At 35.5% G+C, this 16,173-nt stretch overlaps 1 protein-coding gene across 1 annotated transcript; it reads left to right on the top strand.

The window, feature by feature from the left end:
* Positions 1-4,623: 4,623 nt before the first annotated feature.
* On the top strand, positions 4,624-14,986 carry LOC145228018 (ubiquitin carboxyl-terminal hydrolase 4-like). Its single transcript, XM_080092989.1, has 19 exons — positions 4,624-4,894; positions 5,004-5,134; positions 5,238-5,368; positions 5,437-5,560; positions 5,893-6,041; positions 6,141-6,235; positions 6,537-6,742; positions 7,312-7,445; positions 7,569-7,687; positions 8,005-8,269; positions 8,743-8,855; positions 9,096-9,215; positions 10,355-10,459; positions 10,707-10,803; positions 11,200-11,308; positions 12,220-12,406; positions 12,871-13,020; positions 13,444-13,651; positions 13,982-14,986. The coding sequence occupies exons 1-19, from the start codon at positions 4,782-4,784 to the stop codon at positions 14,222-14,224; spliced, it is 2,799 nt and encodes a 932-aa protein (XP_079949115.1). The 5' UTR covers positions 4,624-4,781; the 3' UTR covers positions 14,225-14,986.
* The last annotated feature ends 1,187 nt before the right edge of the window (positions 14,987-16,173 follow it).

Raw genomic sequence — 16,173 nt, 5'->3', positions numbered from 1 at the left:
TGTATTATAACTTGCTCGTAACTTCGGTATGTGCTCTCCGGGCCATGCATACTGTGGGTCTGTTAATATTTCGTACTGAACATGGTGGACCTGCCAAGGGCACGGAGCTGGTCGACGAAACTTCGTCACTGGAAATCTGTGTTAAACAAAACCAGCGTATTTTAAACTTAATACTAGGGTATAATCTCCCAGCTCGTTGTTTGGTGGATGAAGATAATGAACCTTATTTCTATTTCAGTTCATGAGAAACAATGAGTCAGTCGTCTTTAAGATTTTATGGTCTATATACGTATATATTTCGCCTTTCAGCCCTATCAGTATTTTAATCTATGATCATGTATGGGCGAATATATATAGGCTATATGATAAAATCCCTAAGGGCGAATGCCTTTACGTTTTTCAGGAACTTAATTTTATACCCGCCATTGTTTAACAGCTGACTTAGATAAAGTATGCGTTACTAAAATCGATTTAAAACTGACATTAATTTGAAGCCACATGTTATTTTTGGTGTTATTACCTCACAGCACTTGTCACAATCGTCCAAGGAACTATGTATGGTTCAACAAGCTTAGATTCTACAACACTTAAATCAGGGATTCGGGAATATCCCATATTCATACACCGTGAAAAAGCTTTCTGATCTGCTTTTTTACCTGAGCCGGACACAGAGGTTCCTTCGTGGCACGTTTGGTATTTCGGAAATGCTGTAATAGTTCACCAAGTCATCCAGGGTGTCGAACCTCACTTTATCCTCCAAAAAGTAACGGCCAGCAGCAGAACGAAACACTAGAGCATGACCGATTTTTCCTTCGTTCATTCTGCCGAAACACACAAAAACAAACAGTTGTTTTTGAATCTAAGTCCGTGTTTTTATTCTATCTAACAGTTCGGCTTTTTTAGATATTTTGCAGTATAAAAACTTTTTTGACAAGAAACAAAACAAGCTACATATATTTGTAAAAAAGATGACGTTTCGATACAATCCTTATGTTCTCAAATTAGGCTTAAAACCAAGCAGCATGTATAGCAGAAAAAAGGTGAGAGAAAGGCCCGAATGGAGTGCGTAAAAGCGATACAACGGAAAAGTTCAATGTTGTTTTTCACTTCATTTAAGAATGACTTAAGGATCAATTGTCTAACTCAAAACGTTTTTATACCAATACATTAGCACGTTTGTTTCTTAACACAAAAACACTATTGAAATATTTACGATACAAAGTTTAATTTTAATATTTTACCGGTGTAGAATTGTCGGTAATTTGTTATTTGAAATTAAGCCTATAATCTTTACGTACACGCAGGATATCGCAATCTTATCGTGACTGCTGCTCCATCGCAGAAGAAAATGGTCAGGGGTGCCTTTGTAGCGTGTTAGTATATCTTCTGCCTAAACAACACAGTATATCAGCTTATGGTAAATCTAACATTGTTTAGCCCATGGGTGGCCAACCCGCGGCTCGCGAGCCGCATGCGGCTCTTCGCCTGGTTTTATGCGGCTCTTACGTCGTTGTCGAAGTTCGGGGTCACTGTGTATATTTTGGTTAGTATGTGGCAATCTGGTACAAAAATAGTTAAATTTGAAGTAAAGCTTTAACAATTTTGCTTTTGAACAAACCATTATCGGTATGGCCACAAACGGTAACCTTACCTTAAAACTACAACCTTATGTGGCAAATGGCTTGATTATGATGGCATATATTCAATTGTTGAACAATGAATGGTTGCTCATTATTGCGTATGCGAATGAGACACAAAGCAACGGCAATATTTACAACAAATGTGTTCCAAAGTAAATTTAATGCTTCAATCCGTTGTTTTTCGGGTTATAACGAACGTTATATTTTATCGGCAGTTTGTCTTGGGTTTGAATTGCGATTGTTGGTGGTGAATGCATAAATGACGTCGCAATGAATTTAGTTTCGCCACTTTGCATTTTTGTGAAACTCGGCGCCTAGTTTGGGGCGCATGCGCGTTAGATGGAAATACCGCAAAGTTTTTCAGCAGGGAAAATCTTTTGAGTAAACAATTTTTGTCAAGTTAGCCTTCAAAATGGCAGTGAAAAAAGTTTTTAGCAATTCACCAGACACGATACTCACCGCACGTTATTTATAGAATGAGAAAAAAGGGGGTTTTAATTCATATGTTTTTGTTTGTTGGATTCGTTGAAATGAGAGTTTGTGTGTGTCAGACAGTGCAAATCATTTATTGTTGAAAATGACTGACCCGTGGTCTATACTCTATACACGTCAAAAAAAATTGTGTCATTATTCTGTTGGTGTGCGACATTTAGAATAAATCTGGCTAAGCACAGGTCTCTGTGTGTGCGAGGAAGGGACGAGGCATTAAACATATGTGCTTATGTGTATAATGTGGCTCTTTGTGGTAACACAATAAAAAATATGGCTCTTAAAGCTTTGACCGGTTGGCCACCCCTGGTTTAGCCTATTCTTTCCGTTCATATGGGTCATAGGACATATTAGGTTGGCATGCACCGACCGAAGGTAATACATTATTTAAAAATTCTTATAACGTAAGAACTTATTCAAGACAAAGTTTGCTAAATACCGATGGATGGCGCATTGAGCATTTGCGAATATTTCAGAGCAAATTGTGTGAAAACGGGGACGGTACTTGGCCGAGTGGTCCGGCGCGGGGGGGCACAGGCGTAGATTCACAAGAAACACCCACTAAAAGTCATTTTCACTGTAACCTTATTCTCGAATTTAATCGACTATTTCACATACTATTTGTTTGTAGTGAGGTTTATCACGCTCATTTACTCTATTAGACCTGTTTAAGGCCAAAATTAATACCGCATTCCAACGCGAGATTGCTATCTACATTTTAAGGGGGCCACAGGTCCTACATGGTAACTTGAAGGGGGCCATGAGGCCAAAAAGTTACTTTACGGGGGCCATGGTCCACGAAAGGTTGGGAACCACTGGCTTAGGCAGTTATAGGTGACTTAGGCAACACAGGGCGGTTGAGCTAAATACTTGGCCATCTTGATAAACTGTGTAAATATTGCGACAAACCAACTTCATGTCACAAAGTTAGCGTCATGTGGACTGATAAACTGTTAAAAAATTGCCCTAACACTCATTATACTTCTTAAGTACAGTCTGTATAACATCATATTCGACCTAAAACAGTAGCCTTCGTACATAGCACGAAACAGTTACCGACCCCTAATGTGCATTACGCAAATAATAACATCGGGTTGTGTTATGATTTGAGCCATGGGCTTTGTCTTGTGGCTTGAAACGATAACTTTACAAGCGAGGAGTAACTATAGTGTACTTTGAGAGGAAGCATTACGTCAATTGTCTATTTACAGCTCTTTGTTTTTCTATTTATACAAGTCGATGTAAACCAGCCGCAAACAAAAAAAAACTCTTTCCTTGTGTGGTAACTATTGGAAACAGTTTATATATTTTCTGCCCTAATGTCAATGAAATACCTACAATTGTTCTTACATTTCACATAGGCTACACGCTGCAGTAGTGTAAGAAACGATTTGGGTCAATACAAATAGATTTGACCAATCAGAAGACATTTAACTGGTTCCGCCCACCAAACCCACCCCACCAAAAGTTGGCAACATTCAAGAAATAGTCCTTGCTTTAAACCTAGGCTAGACGCGTTACAGTCGTCTTTTAAGTAGCATTCATATACGCTATTTCAGTGTTATGATTTATTTAAAACGGTTTAAAATTAAACCAACCTGCTGTCTTGTTACATCTGCGTAAAAATATCGCAAAGATTCCACGTCTACGTTGCTTTGGGCTTCTTGCGCAAAATTCATTCCAATCTGGATAAATTGTTTCTAGACTACTAACTATTTTGTTTCTTTGCCTTGAATGTCAGTTGGCCCTGACGGGTGTAGAGTTCCCTATTTTTGCGTATGCTTGACAAGGTTGGTCACGGTTGTTTTGTCTAGCACAACGGTTCTACCCCGGACAGAGAAAGGCTTCTGTAGGCAAATAAAGCAAGTTTGTAATCATACGCGACAGTTTTATAGTTTCATGCGCACAACGCAAATCTTTTGTTAATGATTTATTCGATGTGTTCTTCGACGAATAAAGTATGCTTGATCGTAACTTTCTTCAGCCACATCTTTCATCATGATTATATAATCGTTAATTGAAATCCAGTTTAGGCTTTTTTTGTAAAATTACAGCAACTTTGACCGGATCAAACGCTTTTTTTAGAATAAAATATAATGTTTCATCAGCAAAATATGACGTAATGATGTTCTTCGTAATACTATGACGAAATTGTGCAAAACCCAAGTTATTACAAATCTCAGAATAAACATATTTTACAGAAATATTTTCACACACGAGCGCACAATGCTTCTCCAAATGTTTTTAAAGTTCAACGTCATCGCAAAGATTAAAGTTTTGTGACTATTTGGCATTTGTTACTTAGATAACGGATAGTAGAGTACTATTTAATGATAAATTATCAATTATTTTTTGCCCAAAATAAGAATCCGAAGTGTATACGAGTTTTAATTCGACTCTGTGAAAGGTTGCAATAAATTTTGCGAAACATTGAGCAGTCATGCTTGTATATTGTTTTTTTGCTAAGATCAGTTTCTCAGTGACAGAGACAGAATGACAATAATCAATTAAACCCAAAAGAAGGAACTGGAACTGGAACTGGAACTGGAAACATACCAGAGCCCACAAAAAAAATCGAAAGTTAGGTTGTATAGAGTTGATCGTGTTGTGTATTGTAGGATACTGAAAGATCTAGGTAAATTGGTTAAAAAAATGGGCGAACAGAAAATTACAGACGACGAAGAACCTTCACCAGAAGCGTTGGAAAAGCAGGACACGCAAATTAAAGAGCTCAAAAATCAAACGCTAACAAACGGAGATACCTGGTTGGTTGTGTTTAATTTGTTTAACTGTTGTAATCTTTAAAAAAATTGAATGTGATTATTTTTGCCAAGTTGTATATTGCATTTCTACTGTTTTTTTGTTGTATTGTAGGTATCTGATTGATTCACATTGGTTCAAACCATTTGAACAATATGTAACAAACAATGGCTTTGGCTGGAAAATCAGTAAATCTCATGACCATGTTGCTCCGGGGCCAATCGACAATTCTGGCTTGTTTACAGGTATCTAGTGTTGTTTGAAAGTTAGCATTTTATACCAGCATTTTTGCTGCAAACAAAATTGTGTCTGGTAACAGTCTTTATTCTTGAGATTGTTTTCATTTAGATGATTCCTACAATGAGTTAAAAGACAATTTGTCTGAGCATTACAACTACACACTTGTGCCTGAGAAGGCCTGGTATTTGTTGGTCAAATGGTATGGATTTGTTGAAGACCAACCCCCTATTGCCAGAAAGGTATTTGTCTTAACTATGATTTAAAATGATTAGATTTTTGTTTGTAAATGTGTTTGATTTTAATGCAGGTTATTGCCCTTGGCATCACACAAACCACAAATGTTGAAATTTACCCCATCAAGCTGAAACTTGGTTGCTACGACAACAAGGAGAAAGTTTTTACAAAAGAGATCAGCAAGACTACAACCATAGGTGCTTAGCATGTTCTATCACACTGGTTCCCAACTTTTATAATTCCTCCCTAATAGACTACATAGTGGACGCTAAACCATAAAAAGATCATTTAAAATCAGGTGTTTTATCAACTACACATGTTATATTCCAAGAGTTAAAATGCCTATTTACAAACCACATGTAAAAAGTAAATTCATCCCTTTTATAGTTTAATATTCCTCTTCAGTTGGGAAACACTGTTGTATCACTTGGGAACAAAAAAAGTTTTAGTTTTAGATTAGTGGTTTTGAAAGAAGTTTTGGTTGTTAACATAAAACTGACGTTAGTTTAAAAACGTAAATCTTTTTCAGCTGATTTGGAAAAAGATATGAGGAAGTTATTTGAGATTCCCTGTGATAAGCAAACGAGAATATGGAATGCGTTTATACCTGACAGCTATGACGAACTAAGCACAGCAGCAGACAAATCAATAGCAGATGTTGACTTGCAGAAAAATCAGGTAATTTGTTGTCAAATGCAGCATTCAAGAAACATTGTGATCAAAAATAATATCATATGAGTTTAGTTGATCATAAAATCATACTATGTTTTTTTTTAGCTTGTAGTCATAGAACAACAAAATGATAATGGAGAATGGACACATGGTGGCAGCAAACAAAAGGTTTCTCTTTCAAATGGAACTTACCAAAAGAGGTACCCTGTTTTCACTTTTTTATGAACCTGTATATATTGTATGCAAACAGTTCGAAATTATGTTAAATTTGCATATTTAAATCATGCAATATTAAATATATTTTTTCCCATCGCTTTATCTTTGTCGTTACATTTGTGACCCTATTTTTTTCTGTAGAACCCAACTGCATTTTTAAAGAAGTTTGGCTGATAAAATCCTACACCAAGATTTTTATTCTTTTACTGACCATATTTACATTAAAAAAATTGCTTTATAACACTGGTAAAAACATTTATAATTGAAGCATAACCGTTTTCTCAGTACTGGCAGTGGTTGGGGCAGCAGTAGCAGTAGTGGAACTTCCAGTTTCTCAAACTACAAATTACGAAGCAGCAGCCCAACCTCAATGAACGGTCATTATTGCACACCAGGATTATGCGGACTCAACAATCTTGGCAACACCTGCTTTATGAACAGCGCCCTCCAGTGCCTTAGTAATGTACCTGCTCTCACACAGTACTTCAAAAGTAAGAAATATATTATATATTAATTTTTTTTTGTTTTTATTTATTTATGGCATTTAAAATTTATTTTTAGGCTTGAAATGAGATTTACAGCATTTAATAATTACAAAAAATTCATAATGTCAAATTCGTAATACTTTATATTTGTTTCAAATTATGCCTCTTTTCCAATCTGCTTTTGCAGCATTAGCCCCTATCCAATTTGGTAGTTGACTGTTTTGATGACTCTATTAGAAGACTAGATTCATTTTAAACTTTAATTTTGGGGCTACTACACCTGACTTAAACATGGTTGGTAAAAATTTTTATGGTACACAAATTCTGATTTTTTTGGCTACAAGGAGTTTATCGCATATTTTAAATATTTTTTTTATGCTGCAATAAACTGAGCTTCAATCATATCTCAACAAAAGTCCAGTCAACAAGTAGACAAATTGAATTGACATATAACTCAAGTGTTTGTATTGCTATCGTTGGACCTTTTTCTGGGTGAAAGTTGATGCCATATATTGAACTAGTTGATGGAAATACCAAGTTGATGGAATACTAATTGCCTATCATGTGTGTTTTAGGTGGGTGCCATGAAAAAGAGCTTAACAGAACCAACCCACTTGGCATGGGAGGAAAGTTAGCAAAAGCCTACGCATCTCTAATACAAGTGATGTGGTCTGGTGATCACTCTTCATTTGCTCCCAGAGATTTCAAGGTTTGTATCTTTGCTACATAAATTAAAAAAAGCATTTTGTAATTTAAAAGCATTTTAATATTTATTTCAATGTTTTAACAAAAATTAGAACTGTGCCTTCTAACTATTTAATTGTTTGGTCAGATGGCAGTTGGTCAATTTGCACCAAGATTTTCTGGCTATCAGCAACATGACAGTCAAGAGCTTCTTTCATTTTTAATTGATGGACTGCATGAAGATCTCAACCGCATTTCTGCCAAGCCGTGAGTTGGAAATAACTTATGTGTTATTTGTATTTGGTTTGTTGCATTGATTTAACAAAGTAAAACAACCTTACAACAAAGAGATGTTCACCTAATTTCGTAAAAAAATATTAATATACAGCCAACCTTTTTTGTGCAATAAAGTGGAGTATGATCTCATCCAAGCTTTATTTACGGATTTTGTCTGCTGTAAACTGATTGTGTGCATTGGGACTGACTGGAATTGTCTGCATAATTGTAAAATGACTTTTAAATCCACTGTATACCACCCTTTTTAGACCACATAAAATCATATGCTCATTGCTTTTTATGTGCAGATACATCGAGATGCAAGAAGCTAATGACAGACCACATACAGAGGTTGCTTTAGAGTCGTGGGACAACCACAGAAAACGTAACAGTTCAGTGATTGTAGACACACTTCACGGTTTGTTCCGGAGCACCGTGGATTGTCCAGAATGTCCACGCATCTCTTTCACCTTTGACCCTTTCTGTTTTCTGTCGCTTCCGTTACCTGTCAAGCGTGAGCGATCAGTAGAGTGTACATTCGTTCCTGTTGACTATTCCGATGATGTGGTCAAGGTTCGTTCAGGTTTTTGTCACTTTTTTGCAACACAAAATCCAGTTATTCATAAGCTGTTGCTGCCTGGTATAATATCAACTTTATAGAGCTCTTCTGGCAATTTTTTTTGTACCAATGTTTCGATGTCCGAAACAGGTTGCCTTTATCAGGGTAAATAAAAGTGAATGCGCATGGTACAGTGCCTAATAAACAAAGAAAAAAGAATTATACACAAGTATGTCACAATGCATTGAAAACACTGTGCCATAACGATTGATTCGGTCTCTGATATTTTTTACTAAAACATAAATTCCGATTTGACTTTGTTAGGGGTGTTAGGTTTAGAATCATTGTTTTAGTTGTTTTTTGTGTGTTCATTCTCTTTTTTTCGGTGCAACTTTTCAATGTGATGGAAAATTAATTCCTTATAAATATTGTCATTGTGTTGCAACTGCACTAACTAAACTAAACATAAGTTTGTTTGCTTTCACAGTACAAAGTGACTGTTCCCAAAGATGGTAGCATTGATGATGTGTGTTCAGCCGTGTCGCAATATAACGAATACCCAAGTGCTGACATGACAGCTACAGATGTTTACAATGCTAGGTAAGAATGCAGTTCTTCTATTAAGAACCATTTCTGAATTTGTATTGGGATCCAGTTAAATTGTTTGTGATCAATCTTTCGTAAAAAAGTTTCTTTCTGTTTGAAAAAACTGTCCAACATATGTGATACTGTATATTTAACAATGCTGGGTAAGGAATTTGGTTAAGAACCTATCCCTAAATGTCCCAGTGTGTGTGTTACTGTAAGTGCAAACAAAACCTATTGTATAATGTGTTGCAGATTTCATAAAATTTTCAAGCGAAAAGAAGGTGTACGTGCAATCTATGAAAAGGATTATATCTACATTTTCCAAAGTCCTCCAGGAGCCAGAATGCTTCCAGTCTACATGCGTCATGTCAGGTAGAAATTCAAATTACAACCTTTTCCATGAAACAGAACATTACATGGACATGCCTTGCATATGTTTTAAGTTTTTGTGTTAAAGCCACTGTTGTGTAAATTCTTACTTCCTTTAAACATATCAATTTATCAGTCCTTCAAACATACTGCATTTATGGGGGACATTTTGGGGTTCTGCAATTAGGGGTTGGTATCTAGTGTCTTAATAGCTTTCTTTTGAGTATTTAATCAACTGAAATTGTTTAGCTGTAGTTGATCCCATCCTTTTGGTGTTTTGTTGAACTAGGTGGATGTAGGGCATTGGTTAATAAACTGCATCAGTGTTTTTGCATAGGCGAAAAGTCGCTTGTAACAGAATGTAGTTAAATAGTGGCTGATTAGTCCTTTGGCCTGTTTAGCAGCATTTATTGACCTTTTGTTTGCGTTTTACAAATACACTGGTTTATTTTGATGCTACTTAACTATAGTAACAGTTTACAACAGGGCTACTCAATTAGTTTTGTCATAGTTCCAGAAACAAAAGGTAAAAATCACTGAGGTCCGAACACATCTGTCAGTAATGCAAATGCAACATGTCTTAGTCAATTTTGGTTGTAACTAGTCACGATCCAACATAAACACATTTGTTCAAGCCAAATATGTCAGCAAAACAAAAGCTTGTATCAGACACTAAACGTTAATTTACTCTTTGCGAAAGTATATTGGCACAACATACAAAACACATTTTATCTAGTTTTGTTAGATCACTTTTGCAATGATTCAACGTTAAGTTTATTATGTCACATATAAAATTATGCGCAAACAATGGCCGTTTTGTTAATTTTTTAATGAAATAATGGATCATTTTTCCTTCACAGTTGCACAATCTGACCTTAAGATTTTGGAAAGGCTTTTCGTGATAGCCTACCTGTCGTAATCCACCAAAAAACCGCAATGCGGACCCCAGTTCAAAAACTGCTGCTACATTTAAATGAATAAGTAATTACCACAAAATTGATAGTGTATGTAGCCGTAATCAAAAAACCGCCGAGGTCCACATCTAACGCCTCAAAGGTCCGGATGTGGACCGCGGTCCACCATTTGAGTAGCCCTGGTTTGCAACATTGATTGTCAGATTTTTTTTTGTATTTACGTTTCAGTGTGACTGGAAGTAGTCACCTGTTCGGTCAACCAACTATGGTGCCAGTTTGCCCAAACAACTTGACATACAAGCAACTCTACCAGGCAGTGTTGAGAGCTACATTGTAAGTCATTTGACGCCTTGCTCTTAATAATATAAAAGTTTCCATCTATGCTGTATATAACAAATGTTTGATAATGTAGTGATATTGGTACAATTGTGATTTAAAATGTCAATCTTTCTACATCCAACAGAAAATGTGTGGATTCAAAAATAATAATAATTGGAAAGTCCAGTATTGTAGTTGTGTTTTTACAGTTTAATTGCAAAAAAAGTTATTTGTCAGTTCATTGTTTTTGTGTTTTTTGCAGTCGATACATTGCTGATGAAGAGATTCAAGACAAGATTGAGAAACTGTTTGAAAATGATTATGATGATGAAGAACAAAAAATGGATGGTGAAAATGAAGTTAGTATGCAAATATGTTTCTGTGTTTGGTTTAAATCCTTAACTGTGCCAAACAGGATTGTAGTCAGCAAGTATTTTGTCAATACAGACCATTGTGGTCAAACAAAAATCAAATTTGCAAGACTTTTTTCTTATAAATGATATGGTTTGTATTCTTAATCCCCATGCAATTAAACATACACCCCATATTCTCTATATTTGATTAGTTTAGGGGACTTCCACTTAAGGTAGGTTAGGAAACACTGCTGTATACCATATTACTTCCTCTTGAAACCCATAGAACCATAGACGCCTAATTCATATGAACAGTTTGTTTATTTATTTTGTGTGCGAAAAAATACATAGTCTTTTGTTATTGCAGTGACTGTGAAACTTTTGTTTGTTTGTTTTTTTTAGACAGAGGAAAGCAACTGCTACAAGCTTTTTACATTGAAAGTGGTGAACAGCTTTGGCACACAGGAATATAAACAACTATACAATGATGACAATCCAATTAAACTCCAAGGTATGCTACAATGCTATTGCTATGCATAGCCCCCAATACATTCTCTCCTTATTTAAAAAAATAAGCAATGTTAAAGCATTGCGCTGGACTGAATGGTTTAAAGCAGTGGTTCTCAACCGCCGGTTCGCAGACCAGTGCCGACGCCAAATATATTACATTTTTTTATCTCAATTGCAAAAGGCAAGATGTTGAAGGCAGAGAAATCGTGTGGAAGTCAACGCACTACTTCGCCTTGCAGAAACTTCATTAGAACCGCGTTTAACATGTATGATATCAAACAGACAGCAGCCAACTTCTCATTAAGTTGAATTTTTACTAATTTTGGGTTGATGATGCAAGTCCACCGGTCCGCGAAATTTGTTTTGAAAGTTTACCGGTCCGCAAACTTAAAATTTTGAGAACCACTGGTTTAAAGTATCACAGCCTACATTGTAAAACACTGTTTCAAGGTTTGATCTGTTTGCATTATTTGTAATGAAGCCTGTGCTCAAAACATATATACCTGTAAGTTACACTAGCTTACACTAATATGTATGCCACAAAATACGACACATGTTTTTATGGAGTACATATCATGCATAGGATGTAGCACCAATTTTTTTGTGTTTGTAGATGCATGAGTTTGAATCTGAAAATAGAAAATATATTTTACTAAATGTGCTACCAGTTAAATAGTAAAGGACTACTGTCCCACACTTCATAAATAAAATAAATATAAGCCTGTTTCATAAATGTTTATTGCAATCAACTTCATCACCACAGAAAACGGTATCAGATGGAGTTTTATCATATAAAAATCGGTTTTAGCATTAATCATTGAACAATTGTTGTGTTTTCTCCCAAAAGTTCGCAATCCCGGAAAAAGTTTCAAAACCACTGCCATTAAACATATGTGAAAAAAATGGTTTTAGACGGAGTTTATCTCGCTGCTGATTGGTCAAAATCTGCCTTTGAGATTTGCTTTCCGAAAGAATGGCCCAAGGTTGAGGTAATGCATGAAAGTGTAAAGCCTGATACGAAGAAGGTCCATGGCATTGACTTGCATGACTGTATGAAGTTGTTTACATCTGCCGAGAAATTAGGAGTAGATGATGAATGGTAAATACTGTGAATAAACGATCAACATATTTTGTTTACAAAAAACGTAAAAAAGACCACTGTTGCATTTTTCCTTATTACAACATCACAGCAAAGCTTTTTAGGTGGGGTTAGATTTTGCACCCAACATGTAAATTTGACATCCTCAGGAGTAATTGTAAGTAAGCATAAATTGCATAGGCATTATAGATTAGTGTATTAAATAAACTTTTCAACATAAAAAAAATAAGCAGCCACTTCACAGTCCAATATTTGTTTTCCACAGTGATGTAACTATTGGACATAAGCATTAGAAATTACAGTACCACAGGCTCATTGATGGCATAATACCAAATTATGAATGTGCTGTGATCGCTGGTCTCTATAGATGCTTCAGGGCTAAGTTATAAATTAATATTCATGTTAGGAATTAAAAACAAACAAATTTGGGGAATTAATTCTTCTTTACCTGTTTTTTCTTGTAGGTATTGCTCGCAGTGCAAAAAACACCAGCAAGCATTAAAGAAGTTTGACCTGTGGATGCTTCCTCCGATTCTGGTCATTCATTTCAAGAGATTTTCCCACACAAGATATAGTCGCGACAAACTTGATACTCTTGTTAATTTCCCTATAAGGTGGCTTCAAGTTTATACATCCAAAAGTTTATGTATTTTAACATTTTGCTGTAATAATATGTACAACAACGATTGGTGAAAGGTTGCAATAACAAGTATTCATTACACACAAGCTCTATAACAGACTTTTATTTACTTTAAGAAACAAAAAAACAAACTTAACTTGTTCACGCAAGTGAGTGGTTTACACAGGCCCCAACGGTGCTCATGCAATAACATAAGGATGCAGGCAAACTCAATTCTAAGTATTTGTTTCAGTGTGAAAATGTACAAGTGTCAATTAATCTACACTACTTGCTTGCTAAAACTTTACCATTGAACAGGTTTGCTCAGGATGCTAACAATCAGGCCCAACAATACTGTTACAGTTCCAAGGCTGTAGTAAACACACACAATAATTTTGTCTTTGTCTGTGCATTTCAGAGATCTTGATCTGTCTGAGTTTATTGTAAATCCCACCAAGGAAAGCTGGGAAACGAAAAAGCGCCGCTACAATTTGATCGCAGTATCAAATCATTACGGTGGATTAGGAGGTGGTCATTACACAGCATATGCCAAAAACTCTGTTGACAACGAGTGGCATTACTTCGATGACAGCAGTGTTAGCCCGTCCTCAGAAGATAGGGTTGTGGTAAGATGACTGTTTTTGTTATATTGTGGACATTATAATGAGTAATACTAAGATACAATGTTATGATTATCATCTACGATTGTTGCTATTGACTAGACATACGGGCATATGATGCAACTAATGTAAAATACATTTTATATTTTACAAATCAAATATACTTTCGCCTATATTTTCTCCATTGGTATGTCCTAATTGCAACAGAAATTTGCTACAGAAACAACACTCAAACATGTAAAATGGTCTAAAAGACATGAATGCATTAAAAATTTGCTATTTAAAATGAAGGCATAGTCCATAAACAATACCAAAACACGTCTGAATTATTTCCAGACAAAAGCTGCTTATATGTTGGTATATCAGCGCCAAGATTTGGAAGAGTGGCACAGTCAGCATCCCAATACCCCATTCTCATACATGGAAATGTGGAGTCCCCGAGCTATGGAGGCTACCAATGGCATGTCTGATCAATCACCCCTTTTTAAATTCGGAAATGATATAAATAACAGCAACATGGAAGAAAATGAAGACATTTTAAATAACAATAATGCCGATGATAGCATGGATACTACTTGATTGGAAGACAAAGCATTTTAGTTTATTTTTATATTTTCTAATGGTCAGGTGATTGATATCAAGGAATTACATCATTTTGGACAATGTGCATGTCAGTAATTTATGTATTTTTCACAACTAAACTTTAACATGTTATAATATTATTCTAACTTACATACAGTTCACCATTTTTAGTCTTAATAAACTACTTGCCCCATAATATAATGCAAACTTTTAATCTGTACATTACATGGCCTAAAAACTAGGAAAGACTGATACCAGGGTCAAGCTGTTGTTACAAAGCTTAATGCTCGACCATAAGTCAGTAAAGTGCTGCTTTATAGGTGATTTGCATGCCAAGAGCAGTACGCCTTCTTTTGCAAACACTTGAACCGCCTTCCGTAAGATCAACTATTTATATCTAGGCAAGCTCAATAGAACACTCGTAATTAAATGTATTGTCAAAAAAGATGCAAAGATTTAGTTTCAATATTTTATGCACCCTTTACATGTGATATACTTATAGAAATTCGCCCAGTTAAGTTCATCGTTCTGCTGGTTCCGCTTGCAGAAAAAAATACTGGTGTGTGCGTGCTTTTTGTTCATTCTTATATCAACCACATGTGTATCCAAAAAGCACAGAAGCGCGCTCGGATAATTTTGTAACGTCTATTATTCCCGCTGTGGCTTGCTTGTAATTTTTCTATTCAAGGTTCTGATTAATTATCATCAGTGAAGTTCGTGTACGATGCTTCTACCACAATAAAAAAACATTCATAACAACAGTATCTCCAACTTACACCGTTATGTAGATGAAGCTTAACATTTCTGCGGAACAGTTGGTTGTATTGAATTTTCTGCTTAACAGAAGAATAACTTAAAGTAAAATTTTAGATAAAGATGTCATAAATATATTTTTGCACAAAAAATACACTAGTAGCGTCTTTTGTGCGTTGTGCGCTGTGCGCATGCGCAATACAAGCAGCAAAATGGCGCGCACATTTACAACGTTGCGAAAGTGAAGTCGAACGTCGGTTATTTAATTTATTTACAAGGTATTTTAAGTTAGGGTAAAAAGAGGAGTATAAAAGTCGTAGACAGGAAAAGATGTTGTGTTTGCATCGATTTTTCGGTGGAAATTTTTAGCTATGCTATCGCTTGTTTTAGATTCGGTAATAAGTCAAACCTTAGTTTATCGATTTGATTTTCTTCTATGTCAAAGTAAAGCCACCAAATTTATCAAACATCAAGGCAATGGTGCTTTTGGTTGCAGAAAACTCCTGGACTCTATACAGATGACGATTTTGGTGACACTTGCTGGAGTTTCGAGTTTTGACCTGATAATTTCTGACTGACATTTAGTTTGATTCCTATATTAACTCATTTTATTGTTAGTATTAAACATTATTATTGACAATGCACTGCTTACAATGCAGCAGGTTATCAATATTTTCACAGATGAAAGATTTTAAAGTTTCTGGAAATATGTGAACCCATTCGAAGTCAAAACTATTTGTGGATTTCAAAATATTCCAGCCTTCAAATATTGGAATTGATTTTAATGTTCCACGCTTTTAAAACTGGGTATGTATGTTTTTGTTGGTGTATTTTTTTACTTTATAAGTGTTATAACTTTACTTTATAAGTGTTGCCATACATACACTTAACTCATTGTATTTTATAAAAGTTCACAAATTGGCATTCTCTGTTTTGCCTTAAGTTGATGATTTCATCTTTGGCAACTTAAGGAACCTTAGCCAACCAGAAAAAATATATGTGGTGTTTTTGAGCAGGCAGGTGATTACTGTTGTTTTGAAAAGTTATTATTTTGTGTAAGTTTTTGCATGATGGTTCAAGCTTTTGTAAGTACTGGTCAAAGGCTTTGTGGTAAGTTTCCAAATGGATCTAACCCAGTGGACAACCTAGCCCAGTGGGAAATGTCTTGTATCGACTATTGTGTATTTGTTTGA

This window comes from Phallusia mammillata, chromosome 5 (assembly GCF_965637545.1).
Source record: "Phallusia mammillata chromosome 5, kaPhaMamm4.hap1.1, whole genome shotgun sequence".
NCBI lineage: Eukaryota > Metazoa > Chordata > Ascidiacea > Phlebobranchia > Ascidiidae > Phallusia > Phallusia mammillata.
The sequence above is the reverse complement of the archived record's forward strand: the minus strand, read 5'-3'. Positions and strand labels throughout refer to the sequence as shown.